General features: G+C 42.2%; 1 protein-coding gene across 2 annotated transcripts in view; it reads right to left on the bottom strand.

Annotated features, from left to right (window-relative positions):
• The window catches only part of USP49 (ubiquitin specific peptidase 49), a 41,484-nt gene that overhangs the window by 11,798 nt on the left and 11,873 nt on the right, over nt 1-17,813 (bottom strand). For both annotated transcript variants that reach the window (XM_022581881.3, XM_089918754.1), the window contains exon 2: nt 834-2,201. In XM_022581881.3, coding sequence (XP_022437589.2) covers nt 834-2,156 — 1,323 coding nt within the window. In that variant the 5' untranslated portion in view covers nt 2,157-2,201. The remainder of the gene's footprint in view (nt 1-833; nt 2,202-17,813) is intronic.

The following is a 17,813-nucleotide window of genomic DNA, read 5'->3' as shown; positions in this document are numbered from 1 at the left end:
TGTGATTAGACCTCCTCCCCCGCTGTAACCTTCCCAGATGCACCTTTCTTCCTACAGACCCTCAGAGGGGTAGAGGAAGTGCTGAGAAACAGTCCCCTTTCACACGCTGAAAAATAAAAGCCTAAATAAACTTCCTCTTCCCATCCTACTCATACTCATCATTCTTTTAAAACCCTCAACACCTGGACACAAAACCTCAGTAGGATAGTGTAGAGGTTTTACCTGAATCTCTTTAAGTTGCCCACCTCTTTGCCTCTACAAATTCTTTCTGCATGTTCTCACAAAGCCTTATCTATGAGTCTTCACTCATGTCCTTAGATGGCTAAGGAAATGAAAGGTAATGGGGAACAGGAGGGAGACTTGCTTACCCTTTGGCATCCTCCGAGCCACCTCCCTCCCTTATATGTAAAGAATGCCTTGGAAGGAAGAGTGCTCTTTCAAACAACCATGGAACCAAGGTTATAGGCAAACTTCAATTTCCTAAAACTGATCAAAGGATGGCATGCCAACAATGGGTACTTGATTATAACAATGGGAATATTATATTACCTGTATCATCATTAAAGATTAAAGACATTTACTGAAAGTGAAATGATATGGCAAGTTAAACTAAAAATCTGCCTGTTAAGACAGGAGGCAAATTCACCAACAAGGCCGTCGCACAGTATAGTAAAAGGTACAGTGGCTGCCCTCAGCTATGCATAGTTACAGCAAATGTTGGCTACCCTAGTTAGGCCAACAGCCTGGGGCAGCTACGCACGGGAAGCCTAACTACTACACCAACCCGTTTCCAGTGTGGTGGGCAGCTGGGGATGGGCTGGGCACACACCTACCTGGCTGAGTAGCTGCCCGTGAAATATGGTGTTCACCACCTTTAAGACCTGTTTGGTGAGCTTCCTCTGGGAGAAGGGGATGAGGATCCGGCGCTTGGTGCCCTCGGACTCGAGTTCCTGCTGCACTTTGTGCAACAACTCGCAGAGAAACTCCTGCGCGTCCTGCTGGTCGTAGCCGCGGAAGGCGGGGATCAGGCTCCACACCGAGTGAAGCATGGCGAAGGGCGACACCAGGGCCCACCTCCCGGACCACATGACGCGGAAGAGGGTGTGCAGTTCGTGGCAGAGGGAGATGTGCTTCGAGCTGGGCTCCTTGTTCTGGATGAGTTCTAGGCTCCTGCTGAGGGAGGCCCCGCCATTCAAGCAGAGGCCCTCGCGCTCGCAGGCCTCGGCCCCGTGGCTCCTGGGCGACAGCTCGGTGGCTGAGCTGCCGGCCGGCCTGCCCGCGAGAGGGGCCTTGCCGTTGGCGGCCCTGGGAAACAGCTGCTCCGTCTTGGACGGGTCGAGGTTCAGGAAGCACTCACGGAACTTGCGCAGGTGGCTGAGCACCTGGAGGATGGAGTTCATGTAGCAGGTGTTGCCCAGGTTGCGCAGGCCCGTGACGCCCGGCGCCATGGCGGGCGCGCGGCGCGGCGCGGGGCGGGGCCCAGCGGGCGCCCGCGGCGCGGCAGCGCGGGGCGCGTGCAGCAGGAGGCGCGCGCTCTTGCGCGGAGGGGAGCTGGCCAGCTCCTCCAGCAGCCGCCGCTTCACCTCGCGCCGCCGCTGCCGCGCCGCCTCCTTCTTGCGCTCCAGCGCCTCCTGCCGCCGCCGCTGCTCCAGCTTGGCCTGGCCCCGCGAGGTCTTCTCGAACCAGAGCCGCAGCGTCCGGGCCAGCAGGCGCTGGCGCCGATACCACAGAGCCGTGAGCATCTGCGGCTGTCCCTGAGGAGCGCGCTGCGGCGGGACGGCGTCCTCGCCCGAGGCCATGGACCGTAGCGTCCGCCCGCGCCTCAGCGGCAGGTCCTGCGTCTGGCCCCTGACCGCCAAGAGGGAGCTTCTCAGCAGCTTGAGGTCCCCTTCGGGGTTGTCGTTGAGCACGTAGTCCTTGCACAGGTAGCAGAACACGTAGAGGTCCCGGACCTCCATGGCTAGCGGGTGTCCAGTCTTTTCGAAGTGTCTGAGGGCGTGGTCTTCGATGTAGCGGCCGCAGGCCACGTGGGAGCACTTGAGACAAGCCCACACGGACTCGGTGGTGGCGCACTCCCGGCAGCACCACTTCTGCGGGTTCAGGATGGAGTGGTCCTGGGCTAGCCGCAACCGCCCTACATGTTTGCATCTATCCATGTCGTATGGAAGTCTTCACTCTTTCAACCTGTCACGATAAGGGCCCTCGAAGAGAGAGAGAGAGAGGGAGAGAAAGCTTTCAGCAAAATATTTTCCTAGAAAAAGGCTTGCAACCGGCATTTTCCACTCAGTATTCATTTGTTTTCAATTCAAAACTGGTTCTTTTGGAAGGAAGTTTAAAAAAAGAAAAAGAAAAGCAATTTGGGCATAGACTGGCTATAACAGAAAGACAGTTAAGTTCCTTAAAAAGAAAGAATCATAAAATACTAAACGACAGACCTTAGCCCTAATGTGTAAGTTTACATTTTCTAAGGCTGTTTTAATTCTTGAATATCAGCTAATTTTTATGTAAGGCTGATTCGGAAATGTCATTACCCTTATTTCACATTGCACCCAACTGGCCACCAGGGGAAAGAAACTTGTATTCTGAACCATCTCTGAATTGATGATGTCCTGGAAGTGAAAGCCTCTCTGTCTCATACTGACAAGATCCTGGCTGCATGCAAAAAGGGACAGGGCAGAGGAAAGGAGAGGAGAGACACAGACAGCGTTTCACATACCAGCAGGAGAGATGAAGACTCTCAAATAAAAAGGCAATCTTAGGTCGGTTTCACTGTATTTCAAAGTAGAGATAAGAAGATAGGGTAAAAAAGATAAATGGTAAGAAAGAAAGTCCTCTGCAGTACAAACTATTATTTTTATTTTCTTGAGTCCAAAGATCCGGCTAGGTAGGTAGACTGAGCCTCAATCTAACATTTTGTCTTTTGTGGTCTGAATGTTTGCACCCCATTCATATGCTAAAATCTTAACCCTGAAAGGTGATGGTATTAGGAGGTAGGGCCTTTGGGAGGTGCTTATTTAGGTCAAGAATGGGTTGACCCTCATGGGATGAGCCTTCAAGAATGGGATTAGTGCCTTTATAAAAAAGCTCCCTCACCCCTTCCCTCCATGTGAGGACACCGTGAAAAGCCAGCCATATGGCTATGAACCAGTTACTCCTTACCAGATAGGGAATCTGGTGCCATGATCTTGGACTTCCCAGCCTCCAGAACTGTGAGAAATAAATGTTTGTTATTCATAAGCCACCTAGTCTATGGCATTTTTGTTACAGCAACCCTGAGGAACTAAGCCGAAGTGTCTTTTTGAAAAGAACATTTACATCTTGTAGAAAGGATGGGAAAACGTTTACCTTCCTTGCTGAAAGAATAGTTAAGTACAGAATGAGACAAATCTGACTTGTAGGACAAGAGGTGTAGTGGCTACTGGTATTACAGTATTTAACCAAACTACTGAGACAAAAGAAAAAAAAGCAAACCTTCTGGATGATATATGTAAAAATGCTTTTTATTTTTAAAAACAGTGGTAACATACTGAGCATTTTTTTTTTTGTCTTTCTAACATTGCTTCTTCAACACTGTTCACCAGAGAAACCTAATAACCAATTTTTCCAAGGGAAAGAGGCTATTTTAAAAGAAAACCTTTTATTCTTTGGAAACTTGACTCCCCCCCCATACCAGTATTTAAATTCCCTAAAGGCAGTTCCTCTTATAAACTGGATTTCCTTCACCCCATTTCTTGCCCACTTTCATTTCTGTGAGCAAATACAGTTCTATGACTATGGGGTCACCCAGAGAAGTTCTAAATCCAAAGCACTCTGAGTAGTTCCTTTAGTTGGTTTTCCAGATGCCTTTTTTGGCTTGGCCCTATTGCTAAAACCCACAAATATACCACAGGACCAAACCAGAGATCCTTCCCATTTTTAAATTGCCCATTCCAATGGGCAGGGGCCATGTCCCTATATAAGAAATCCTTAAATCATACAAAGGAAAGTAACCTAGATTATCTTCCATCAAGTCAGGTCATGCTTTTCCTTTGAGTACTATCAGGATTTAGTTTCTACTATATTTTTCTAATTATTGACTTGTTGCTAAGTGCCCTTTAAGTCATTTCTGTGGATGTATTTCTCCATTTCCTAACTAGCTATAATCTCCTTCAGAGAGGAGATCATGTGTTATATTTCTTTCTTTCCTTTTTTTTTTTTTTTTTTTGCCGCACTGTGTGGCTTGCGTGATTTTAGTTCCCTGAACAGGGATCGACGAACCCCGGCCCAACCACTGTGTCCTAACCGCTGGACCGCCAGGGAATTCCCTATTTTTCTTTTAAAAAAGAAAATTTTCTTTATAATTTCAAGACTTGTGGGTGTTCAACTCTTGAGTGGTCAAAGGTGTTCTGTCAGAATTACCTCTCCACACAGACCAGAACAGTATTGAAATAACCATTTCTGTTTACTTTTTGTAGGGCATAGCCAAATTAAAACAGACATACATTTAAAAGATAAAATGGTAAATAAATGAATTGTCTTTTTGCTACCTATTACCAATCAGGAATTTAAGTTGGATACACATGATGCTTACAACCAATTACTGGAGACACAAAAGAAAGTCAGTAATAAAAGAATGAAAAGGGGAAAAAAAAAAATCAAAAGATTGGCAATTCCCAAGTTTGTCACTAACTTCATATTTTTCAAAATGTAGTCTCTGAACCACCTACCAGCATCAGAATTCCTTAGGATACTTGTCATAGGTACAGATTTCTGGTCATGACTCCAAATGTGATGAATCAGATTTTGGGAGAGGGGTCTAAAATCTCCATTTTAAACAAGCTCTACAGATGATTCATTTGTACATTAAAGCCTTAGAACCACTGTACTAATCCAGTAAATTATATAGGGCTGAAGAACTCCTCATAGAAATCAAAGAAATAAAGGAATCAAAAATTTTATTTCTCAAGATCTTTCCCTTAGACATTGTTCAATAGAACTTCCTGCAGCGATGGAAATGTTCTCTATCTGCAGTGTCCAGTACTGTGCTAACTAGCCACAGGTGCCTCCTGAGTACCTGAAATGTGGCTAGTGGAACTGAGGGGCTGACTTTTAATTTTATTTAATTTTAATTAATTTAAATTTAAATAGGCACATGTGACTGGCGGCTGCAGTATTAGATAGCACAGATTTAAATACACCAGGACATACTATCTTTAGCTCACTTGGGTTTTCTTTTTGTTTTCTTCCCTTTGGAAGATTCACTACTCACTGAATCATGTCTGAATAGCCTCTTCTAACTCAAAACCTGACAAATCCCCATTTTAGCCAAAAGGAACCTTGATGTGTCTTCAGAAATTTAATTGCTACTGAGATCTTATCACATGAAACATAGCACAGCTTCAAATCCTACAAAGAAGAGAATATTTCTATGAACAGGGATACAGCAACACAACACCCAGGACATTGATACCTTATGAAATCAACTTCTGTGCTAGAAAAAACATGCTGGAATAACCAAAAGCCAAAATAGAAAACCACTAAAAAACCATTCCACACCCTGTTCATGGAATGCTGTCAAATGGAAAGGGCACTCTGGAAATTCTTTCTTCCAATTTCATTTTCTGATCTATAAATCTGCTGATCACGCACATCTTTTCCTGCACAGCCTTTTTCCCATCACAGATCTGTCGTGGCAACTCACTAACCTGCCATTTGGCAGAGTAAATCCATTCAGGAAAACACAGGGCTACTCTGCACCTCACTACACTGATTTAACCTAGGCAGGCTAGCTTCTCTAGAGGAAAAACATAGCTGATCATGAAATGGAAATCACTCAAAAGTGACACAAAAGTCAACACACACAATAGAGAATAAAGAGAATACAATCTTGGGTATACTCAGTTCAAGAAAGACCGTGTATTTCACTCACCCCTCACACATCCTCTGACCATTTTATTTAAGAACAAGGCCTAACATTCACAGGCACAAAGAGGAAATCTATTTTACATTTTTCTGACATGGACCCCTTTTCCTTCATAATTGCTAAAGGTCATAAAAGTCCTAACACTTCCATTTAAAACATATATCATCCAGTGTGACAGGCACCCAGCATCCAAAAGAGAGAAACTTGCAGCGTAACTGGGAATGAACATGATGTGCCTTAATAGCTCTCCATCGTTAAGTAGATCAGTAACTGTAAATAAATGTCCTGCTCACCCTGGATCAATCTGCATACAGGGAAAGCAAACCTGACAAAATATTAGCGTTTGCTTCTTTAAGTAATATAGTTTTAATTTAAAAATCTGAATCAACTTGAGCTAAAAACCATAATTAATATTTAAAAGGATTCTACTATAGTTAATATCACCAAATAGTAAAAGAAGGTAATGGAACCTGTTCAATGTTTGCCTTTTGTTCTGATGAGAAACTTCTAGATTTATCACATTATTTTTTAAAGGTCTCTGTATGAGAGAGATGACTGAGCATTACAAAACTCTTTCAAAAACCTATAGCTTGAAAACATGATTCATCTTTTAACTGGACTATTCCAATTATTCTCAAATAGCAGATTTCTTAGCCGATCCGAAATGGATAACAGCATCACCCGAAATAAAATTTCTGGGGAGAAGTTCAACAAAAACAAAATAGGAAAAATTTAAGAGAATCTACTTTAGGGAGATTTCCATTTCTTCTCTCTCATCGTATTGATTTCTTCTCAGTTCTTGACTAAGGATAGTGGAAAAATCCTGCCTGATCTTGGTGAGACCAAGCGGCATAAATTCCAGCTTCAGAGAGAGTAGACACTATGGTAACATGCTGACAGCCTTCATTTACATAAAAGAATACTAATTACGTGGTATCATCAACATCTGCGATTCTGCTCACCGCCATATGCGACAGAGCAGGGTATTTTAACCCTTCAACCTGCTACACATACCCTACATTACATGTGCCACAAAACCTGCAAAGGGTGCTTAAAGACACAATGAACACATTTTTACAAATAACAAGTGTTGAAATGAATTTTATTTTCAGCTAACAGTTTATTTCTAAGAGATATGGGAAAATATAATTTAGTATCAATATCCAATTAAGACAAAGATTTTTTAAAACAAGGTAGAAATCGCATTAAGATACAGTTAATAACCCAAAAGGGAAAATGCTACATTTTAGAGTATTATTATATAGGGCTTTAAAAGGCTGTATTTTAAGTACAATGAAACTAGCCTTTTGAATTTTTGCATTATGGCTAAAATAAAAACAAAACAAAGAAATAGATACAAAATAACAAAAACAAAAACTAGGGGCAGAGACTGAGAAGGGTGAGGCTAGCCCTTGGCTAAGGGCAGTGTGTAGGGGGGAGCACGCGGTGGGGTGGCAGGGCGGGGAGTGGCGGTGCAGGGGGGAAGATGGCTGAAGGGGTGGAGGGTCCTCACAGCTGCTGCACTTTCCCTTGTTCCCCTTCGTTTCCATTCTCCCTGAATGTGGGGGTGGGTCAGTGGATGGGGGACAGATAACCTGTAGGTCAGAGCGTCCGTCCCTCAGAGACTCCTGCAGAGGCTGAATTCTCTGGGACGAGGTTGGAAGCTCTAACCAAATGTGTTCTTGAGCTCTTAAACCCGAGAGCGGAACGGCCACTTAAGCAGCGGCTCTTGGCCACAGGTGATGGTACGCTGATGCGCTGGGTGCGCCGGGGCCTTGCGAGGTTGGCCATCACTCGTCAGTAATCAAGCGCTGATGTTCGAGAATGAGCCTGTTTAATCACGAGTTACAGATTTAAGGTTATGTCTGCACAATAATGTCTCTCTCTCTTGCGTTAGGATCTGCTTTCCTCAGTGAGAAAGCAGTAGAGTTCATCTAGAGAGCCAGCCAGCACACAACCGATTGCCACAGCGCAGGGAGATGATAAAGACAGAACGACCAGCACAGTACTGATGCTTTGCTCTGTGCCAAATACCAACTTATCTAACTGTATTAAGAGCCAGAATTGAGTGTAAGCCCTCGGTACCTTCAGTCCCTGCTCTCTTTTGTTTGCCTCCTTCCTCTCCAACTGCAACATGCCCAAGTCTCTCCTGTCTAAAAAACACACAGACCCAACTTTGCCCTGCCTCTAGACTATCCTTGACACTATTTTTAGGCTCTTTCTCCTTCTGCCTACTTTATTTATGGCAGGAATAATGTGCAGCTTCATCTTTCTCACAACTCACTCCTTCGCACCTTCATTTCATAGCAACTGTTTTCTCAAAGGTCTCTGCAATTTCCTCAGAGCTGAGTTCATCAGCCCTTTCTCAGTCCCCATCCACATCTATTCTGCCCCTGACACTGAACACACACTCACTCCTGCATTTTAGGCTACTGTTCTCTTCCTACGTCTGTAAATACACCTTCTCTGTTTTCATGTGTGTCTCTCTTCCTTGAAATATAGACTCTCCTTAAGATTCTGTTCTCAACTCTCTCTTGACGATTTCGTCTGTTCCTAGAACAGCAAGTATCATTTCTATTAATTAATGTATTTTAATTCTCACACTTTTAAAAAACCACTTTATTGAGATATAGTTGACATACCATAAAATTCACTCATTTAAACCACACAACTCAATAATTTTTAGTACAGAGTCCCATAAATACTTTTGCATATAAAATCTGTCCATTTCCTTACAGAGGCTTGGTCTCAGGTTGGATCTTCACATTCTGATACCCGCATTATGGTATACTACTGTTAATGCTATTTGCAGGATGAAGCTTCTGAATATGTTTTGCAATTGTTTGTTTGGTAGCAGTGATGTACTGAGCTATACACACTGAGATCATGTACTGAGTTATACATACTGTTTCATCCAAGTCTCCTGATGATCAAGACGTGTAAGATGACAGACAGGGGGTTAAGGAAATGCCATCTGTGGTACAAAGCTAAGCTAGCTGGCCTTCAAAGGATCAGACTTTTTGATTCATTAGCCTACTCTTGCCAAAGAGGTCTGTGCCTAAAACTTAACCCCTTTTCCAGGAGGATAGTGGACTGGGCGCAAGGGGGCCAAGGAAGACTGCTCATAAAAAATTCAGAGAAATTCTGAATACATTGGGAGCCTGTGCACGCACGTGTGCGTGCGCACACACACACACGCACACACACACACACAGAAATGTTACCTGTGACTCTGTGTGGAGAAGTGGCAGCCGAGAGTGGAGATAACTAGTTTGGCTGTGTAAGGATTAAACAGGTCTGCTTCAGAGCTTAGTAATTTGTGGCATTTCCAGATCAAACCTGGTGATGCTTTTAGTATGATCTCCCTGACAAGCTAGTGTTAAGGCAAGGTCCAAACTAAAGGCTCCCTCTTCTACTCCACTGCCACATGGAAAAATTCTATTGCTACTGCTGAGAGAGTCAGGGTTTACCCTTTAAATATCTGACCGCAGGAATTATGGTTTGTCCCTGCAGTATGCCTCCAAAACACTGTTCTCTACAGCAGCTGGGCAGTCATCGTAAGTGTGTACATATGTGTATACATATGTCAAAGTGTACGTATAGGTCAAACTTCTAGAATTGTGCCCTTTAAATACATGCTGTTTATTGTATGTAAATTACATCTCAATACATTTGTTTAAAATTGCATAGACACACACGCACAGACACATATACACACACAAGTGAATAATATACCCCTAATGAAATAATGGATCTAGTCAGTAGCTCCAACCACTAGGTGAAAGCTGACAGGAAACTTTACAATGGATGGATAAGGCTGACAGCACCTGACTCCAGTGATCAATTTCACATTGAAAATAGGACAACCAGACATTATATGCTTCCCTGCTATGATGCAGTAAGAGGTTCACAGCAGCATCACCTATAAAGTACTCTTGCTAAAAGAACTGAACCTGGGCTTCCCTGGTGGCGCACTGGTTAAGAACCCGCCTGCCAATGCAGGGAACACGGGTTCAAGCCCTGGTCCAGGAAAATCCCACATGCCGCAGAGCAACTAAGACCGTGCACCACAACTACTGAGCCTGCGCTCTAGAGCCCACGAGCCACAACTACTGAGCCCACATGCCACAACTACTGAAGCCTGCGCACCTAGGGCCTGTGCTACGCAACAAGAAAAGCCACCGCAATGAGAAGCCCGTGCACCACAACAAAGAGTAGCCCCTGCTCGCCACAACCAGAGAAAGCCCGCGTGCAGCAGCAAAGACCCAACGCAGCCAAAAATAAATAATAAATAAATTATTAAAAAAAACAAAACTGAACCTGAGTCCAATGAAGCCTTTGGATCTAACCAAGTTATAAGAAATGTGGGAGACAGGAACGTGCTACCACAAGGCTGCAATTAGCCAACGGACCAAATCAGAGTGTGGCAAATGCTACAGGATCAGTGATCTGGAGTCTTTAAGAAATAAATGACATGAAGAAAAAAGCGGGGGGATAGATTTGCTACAGATTATAAGAAACCTAAAAAGATATCAACCAAATGCAATGTGTGGTTCTTATTTAGATCCTGATTTGAACAAACCAAATATAAAAATATATTTTTGGGAAAACTGGGGGAAATGTTTTAAAATACTGTTTGCCTCTAGCTATACCACTATATTTTTTAACAGTTTCGTTGAGGTAGAATTGACATACAGTGAACTGCACATATTTAAAGTGTACAACTTGATACATTTTGCATATACTTGTGAAATCAACACAACCAAAATAATGAACACATTGATCACCCCCAAAAGTTTCATGCCCCTTTGTAATCCTTTCCCCCAGCCTCCCTCCCTTAAACCCCCAGTCCAAAACTGGAGAAATTTAAACACAGACTAGGACTCCCCTGGTGGCGCAGTGGTTAAGAATCCGCCTGCCAATGCAGGGGACACGGGTTCGATCCCTGGTCCGGGAAGATCCCACATGCCACGGAGCAACTAAGCCCATGTGCCACAACTACTGAGCCCATGTGCTGCAACTACTGAAGCCCGCACGCCTAGAGTCCGTGCTCCGCAACGAGAAGCCACTGCAATGAGAAGCCTGCGCACCGCAACAAAGAGCAGCCCCCGCTCGCTGCAACTAGAGAAAGTCCACGCACAGCAACAAAGACCCAATGCAGCCAAAAAAATAAACACAGACTAAGTATTAGCTAATATTAATAATTATTAGTTTAATGTGACAATAGTACTGTGGCTGTATTTTTTCAGTCTTTATATGTTAGAGACACCTCTGAAGTATTTATAGGTGAAATATTACGATGCATGGAATTTGCTTTAAAATACTCTAGAAGCAGAAAGATAGATGAAACAAGATTGTCAAAACATTCATAATTGTTGAAGCTGATTGATGGGCACATGGAGTTCATTACACTATTCCCTTTATTTTTGTGTATGCTTGAAAAGTTCCAAAAAAAATTTTTTTAAGACAAAAAGCAAACAATATACTCTCTGATAGCAAAAGAAAACCTTGAGATATGAACCATTCATAAATTAGACAAATCATCTCTGTCATTTTACCATCATATCTAGTCTTACCTTGAGATGCACCCTCCCTACCCCTCAAGACACACCCAACCAAAGCAGTGCAGTTTTTCTTGGCAGTGTTAGTCACAGAGATTGCTTGCATAGTCCTTTGGTCTGGGCCTCAAGTATACCCTTTAGACTCAGGTAGCAACTTCTTTGCAGCCCCCCAAACTTTCTTTCAAAAACTTCACCAGAATTTTGCCCACAAAAATTTCCTGAGGATGTTTCTCTTTTGGGGGCACAAAGCCACTTTAGTTGATCTGTTGAAATGTTCATGCTTAGTGTAATGTTTTCTCTCTTTCTGAAACTTCCTCCTTTATTGGGAAGGAAAATCTCTTTTTTTTTTGTGGCAATTCTGCTTCTTCCTCACTAACTCTGATTATCCAGGTGGCAAGGAGCTCATCCTATGCCTTTCTGAATTTCACTGTAGTCACAGCAAAAAACAGTAGCACAAAAATTATATTAAAAAAAATTTTTCTGGGGCTTCCCTGGTGGCGCAGTGGTTGAGAGTCCGCCTGCCGACGCAGGGGACGTGGGTTCGTGCCCCCGGTCCGGGAGGATCCCACATGCCGCGGAGCGGCTGGGCCCCTGAGCTATGGCTGCTGAGCCTGCACGTCCGGAGCCTGTGCTCCGCAACGGGAGAGGCCACAACAGTGAGAGGGCCGCGTACCGCAAAAAAAAAAAAAAAAAAAAAAAAAAAAATTTCTGTTTCTCTGACTCCAGTCAGATGAAGGTTACTCCCAGTCCATGTGTTGTCTGGGGAAGCGAAATTTGGCCACAAAGATCCAATACAATATTCACAAACATCAACCAACAGGTTGTTTTCAGCTGAGACTTTGGAATATATTTTCTCATAGAAGCAATGCTACAAATAGCACTTGGTCCAGTTAAAAAGCTACTGAGCCCATCATGTATCCTTGGTGTCGTACCAGAATACTAGTGCTACCACTATGGAAGCTAACTATCAAATGCATTATTCTGAGAAAATTAATGCAAAGTTTCAACTTAAAATGCCAAGAACTGCTTTCCCAGCTGCAGCCCAGGCAGTGAAATTGGGAATCTCCCTCCTCCCGCTTTCCCCACATGGCTAAAGAGGGCTTTCCACACATGGCCATTTGTATGGAAGACACATATATATGTTAGGAACTGCCTGCAGAGGAAAAGAAGGAACAATTTCTGTGGACAGAAAATAAATCTGACTAGAATTTACAAATGGATCGTCAGGATTAGTTGGTGATTTCAGTGGCTGCTCTAAGGAAAGGAAACCCCATCTTCCTGATGTCCTATTTCTTAAAAGGATAGTAGTATATTTAATCCTGTGCCTTCCCCAATAATATACCAAAGCACATCTGTCAGGATGGAGGTCCATCATCTTTTGCATAAATGGAGACACAACTTTTAAAAAAATGTATGTATGTATTTATTTATTTTTGGCTGTGTTGGGTCTTTGATGCTGCGCCTGGGCTTTCTCTAGTTGCGGCGAGTGGGGGCTACTCTTCATCGCGGAGCGCGGGCTTCTCATTGGAGTGGTTTCTCTTGTTGCGGAGCTCGGGCTCTAGGCGCACGGGCTTCGGTAGTTGTGGCATGCGGGCTCAGTAGTTGTGGCTCGCAGGCTCTAGAGCACAGGTTCAGCACAGGGTTAGTTGCTCTGCGGTATGTGGGATCTTCCTGGAGCAGGGCTTGAACCCATGTCCCCTGCATTGGCAGGTGGATCCTTAACCACTGCGCCACCAGGGAAGTCCCAAGACACAACTTTTCAGCACTTTATTTCAAGAGCAAAGAAGATAGATGTCCAAAGAGAAGGGGCCAAATACAAAGCGGTATTTGTCACATACATACAAAAGGAGAAAACCTGAAGCTACAAAGAAAACACTGAGGCACTTTAATTGAGAACAGGTTAAATAAATTATAAATTGGCCATATAACTGAAACCACCTGTAGTTTTTTGTTTTGTTTTCTGAAGAGGCAGGCCTCTGTGTACAACAATTCAAAATACAGTATGTGAAAAAGAAAAGGGGTAGAATAGTGTATATAATATGCATCAAGACTAAAAAAACTACACATGCAGAATCTCTCTCTCATATGCGATTAAGAAGATAAACAAGAAACGGGTAACACCACATGCCCTGTAGTGGCAAACAGGGGGTGGAGATGGAAACGAGAGAGTCATCAACATTTGTACCTTTTGGGGAAAAAAAATCATGTATTATCTATTTTCAAAAAGGATACAGCACTGAGGAAACTGTTTCAATAATCTTAAAAATTCAGGCATCAGCAGGATGGCTGAAGATAAGTGCAGGGCATATACGATTTACTATATGCTTTTATTAGAAAATAAGATTTAGGGACAGGCAGTCTGATGATATTTATGGCACATGCAGAACCCAAGGAATTATATTCTAGTAGCACTAATCACTGCAAAAAGAACCCCCCACTTGTTTTTCCACAAGCTTATGACCAGCAAAGTGCAGACCTCTTTGGCTTATTGCAGAGGGGCTTATATAGCACAGCCTCAGTCGGTCGTGTCAATCATTTGAAATTTCATATCAGCCAAGGTACCAAGGTAATTTCTACTCTGCTTCCCCAGAGGCCACTACCGAAAATTGTCAGTAGAAGGGAATCCTGTAAGCAGACCCTTCCAACTCTCAAGAGATCTTCATTTCCTTCATGGACAGCTCCTAACACTATTCCAGTGTACCGGGCAGCAAAATCTCTCTCTCAACACACAACCAACCTCTCTGAAGAAGCGTGGGTGTGAGAGTGTGGGTGTGTTTTGGGATGGTGAAGGCAATCAGCTGAATGATGGAGGACCCCCCCACACACAAATCATTCCAAGTATAAAAGTATACTATAAGCCTCAGTTTCTCAAATCTATAAAACCGGGGAACAATAATACCTACTTCAAAGAATTGTTCTGAGGGAGACTCAAATGAGATGGCCACGTAACTGCGTTGTGAAAGTGACTGACTCTAAACAAAGTACTGGCTGACTTGGCCACCTTGTCACTCATTCCCAAAAAGTTATTTTTGCTTCCACAGGGCTTAGAGTCAGGCTGGCTAATTGAGCAGCTTACAGTAACTGACTATCTGGTCTTGACTTTACCCAGATAGTTTCATCTAATAAGGTCTTCAGACTAAAATATTCTTAAATGAGAAATTAGAGGATACTTTTATATTAAAAATGAGAAAAATCACTATCTTTCCAAAACAAATTAAAAGGTTTTATTATTTATTATCTATTTTTCTTAGGTCTTTAAAAATTGTGTTTAATAGCAACACAGAGCAAGGCTAGTAAAAGTCCAATTAAGATGCTAAAAACAAACGCAGAGCACCATAAAATGCTGTTGAATTAAAGAAGCAGAATCAGGCTCAGCTCACACTCGCCAACAGGGGTATGCCCATTGAAGACTTACAGGTCCAACAGAATGTGCTGCGTGGCAAAAATATAAAAGGGGCCTTCTTTCAAATAAGGCATAGAAGGCATTTCAAAGACGTGAACTGTGCATGAACCCTCATCTCTCCTTAAGAATAAAGCAGAAGTACTTCTGGGAACTCAACTATAGTGAGCTGGCACAAGAGAATAGAAGGCCAGTGCACACCCAGGCAGCGAACTTCATGTAGTTTAAATCCCACAAGTCCCAGCCACTTCTCCTACTTTAAAGATATCAGCCTCCTGGCCTGCCAGTGAGTCCCACCACTTGGATTAAGGGACTGACACTCTCATTAAAGGCAAACAGAGAATCTTATAAGGGAAACACATAAAGCCAATCAACTGCTAATAATTAAGCGTAGATTAATTTACCATAGCAGGAAGCAGAAAGCTGGGTGCTAAGGGGCAGGATACTGCATAGCTAAATGCAGTGAGGAAGAAACTAAAGAGGGAAAGAAAAGTATGAATCACTGACTGAGACCCTGTAGAAGGGAGACTTGAGCCTTAAGGAGTATTGGACAGCAAGGAGGGAGATCCCTAAAAAATGGTATGAGAACAAAAAAATAAGCCTCACTGACTTCATCATTTTTTTCCTGCATCCTTCCCATGTTGCCTGTGGTAACTGTGCTGAACGTTGTCCATACCTATCAAGTTATAATATCAGTGAGGTATAATGAAACAAGGTAAATACGTGATTCATTACGTGTAGCTTTAAATACATATGAATAACTAGAAAAGTAATTATTCTAAAGTTAAATCTTTCGTTTCTGAACATGCGCTTCTGAGTCTGACATCTCAGTAAATTTCAGTTTGTTATTTTTAAGTTACTGGTCACTAACAGCCTACAGCCAACGGTAAAGTCCCCATCAAATCACCCAACTCCACTACAGCCAATTTATCAAAACATATACATTATCACTATACCTATCACTCACACAAGAACTTACCAGAATTAATAAGAACTAAACTGCTTCGAAGGAACTATCAGGAAAAAAAATCATATCTAATATTGGCAGAAGCAAAATAATAAACATTACATATTCCAAGAGACCAATCAACAGACTTCTAAGGGACCACTTAATACTACTTATTCTAAGAGGCCAGCGTATGAGTCTGCCAGTAAAGGAAATATCTCATAGAATTGTTCCAGATATGACCTAGACTTTAGTGGAAAGTGGGGCAGAACCCATTAAGGTGCTGATGTCATTGAACAGGTTTAAGAAATGAGGAATCCTCACTTTGTGTCCGTACATGTCAATGACATAGAATGTCTCTAAAACTGCAGATGAGGCTTTATCTTCTGAGAATGAAGTTCAAAAGAAGAAAAATGTAGTGGACGCAATAATCCATCTGTTAAAAACACCAAAATCCTGAGGTCTGAGTGACTGCAGAGTTCTGGGGACCCCCAAACCCATTTATGAAAAGCGCATGGTTAACATCATACTCAATGATGAAAACTGAAAGCTTTTCCTCTAAGATCAGGAACAAGGCAAGGATGCCTGCTCTCACCACTTCCGTTTAACATAGTATTAAAAGTCCTAGCCAGAGCAAGTAGGCAAGAAAAAAATCAAAAGGCATCTAAACCAGAAAAGAAGAAGTAAAATGACCTCTGTTCATAGATGACATGATCTTATATGTAGAAAACTCTAAAGGTTACAAACACACACACACACACATACACACACACACACACACACACACAGAACTAATAAATTCAGCAAAGTTGTAGTACACAAAAGCAACATACAAAAGTCAGTGTGTTCCTATACACTAACAATGAAATCTGAAAAGGAAATTAAGAAAACAATTCCATTTACAATGGAATAAAAAAGAATAAATACTTGGGAATAAACCTTACCAAGGAGGTAAAAGACTTATATACTGAAAATCACAAAACATTGCTGAAAGAAATTACAGAAAACACAAATACATGAAAAGACATCTCATGTTCATGGATTGGAAAACTTAACGTTGTTAAGATGTCCATACTACCCAAAATGATCTACAGGTTCAGTGAAATCCCTATCAAAATTCCAATGGCATTTTTTGCAGAAATAGGAAAATACACCCTAAAATTCATATGGAATCTCAAGGGACTCCAAAGAGCGAAAACAATTTTGAAAAAAAAACACAGTTAGAAGAACACACTCATACTTTCCGATTTCAAAACCTACCACAAAGCTATAGTACAAAACAGTATGGTACTGGCATAAAGACAAATAGACAAATGGAATAGAACAGACAGTCCTGAAATAAACTCTTATGTATATGGTCAAATGAACTTTAGCAAGGGTGCCAAGACCACTCAGTGAAGAACTGTCTCTTCAACAAATGGTGTTGGGAAAACTGATATCCACATGTAAAGGAATGAAGCTGGACCCTTAACTTACACCATATACAAAAGTTAACCCAAAATGGATTAAAGACCTGACCACAAGACCTAAAACTATATAATTCCTAGAAGAAAACATAGGGGAAAATCTTCATGACATTGGACTTTGCAATGATTTCTTGGATATTATACCAAAAACACAGGCAACAAAAGCAAAAATAGAGAGGTAGACTATATCAAACTTAAAAACTTTTGTGCATCAAAGGACACAATCAACAGAGTGAAAGGCAACCTACAGAGTGGGAAAAAATATTTTCAAATGTATCTCATAAGGGGTTAATATCCAGAATATATAAAGAACTTCTACAACTCAACAACAAAAAAATCAAATAACCCAATTAAAAAATGGGAAAGGACCTGAACAGACATTTCTCCAAAGATGATATATAAAATGGCCAACATGCATTGAAAAGATGCTCAACATCACTAATCACCAGAGAAATGCCCATCAATGGATGAATAAACAAACTGGTATACACACACACACACACACACACACACACACACACACACACACAATGGAATA

Source organism: Delphinapterus leucas, chromosome 10 (assembly GCF_059928025.1).
Source record: "Delphinapterus leucas isolate spDelLeu-1000000601 "Yukka" chromosome 10, BTC_Dleu_Yukka2, whole genome shotgun sequence".
NCBI lineage: Eukaryota > Metazoa > Chordata > Mammalia > Artiodactyla > Monodontidae > Delphinapterus > Delphinapterus leucas.
This window is presented reverse-complemented; position numbering and strand designations above follow the sequence as displayed.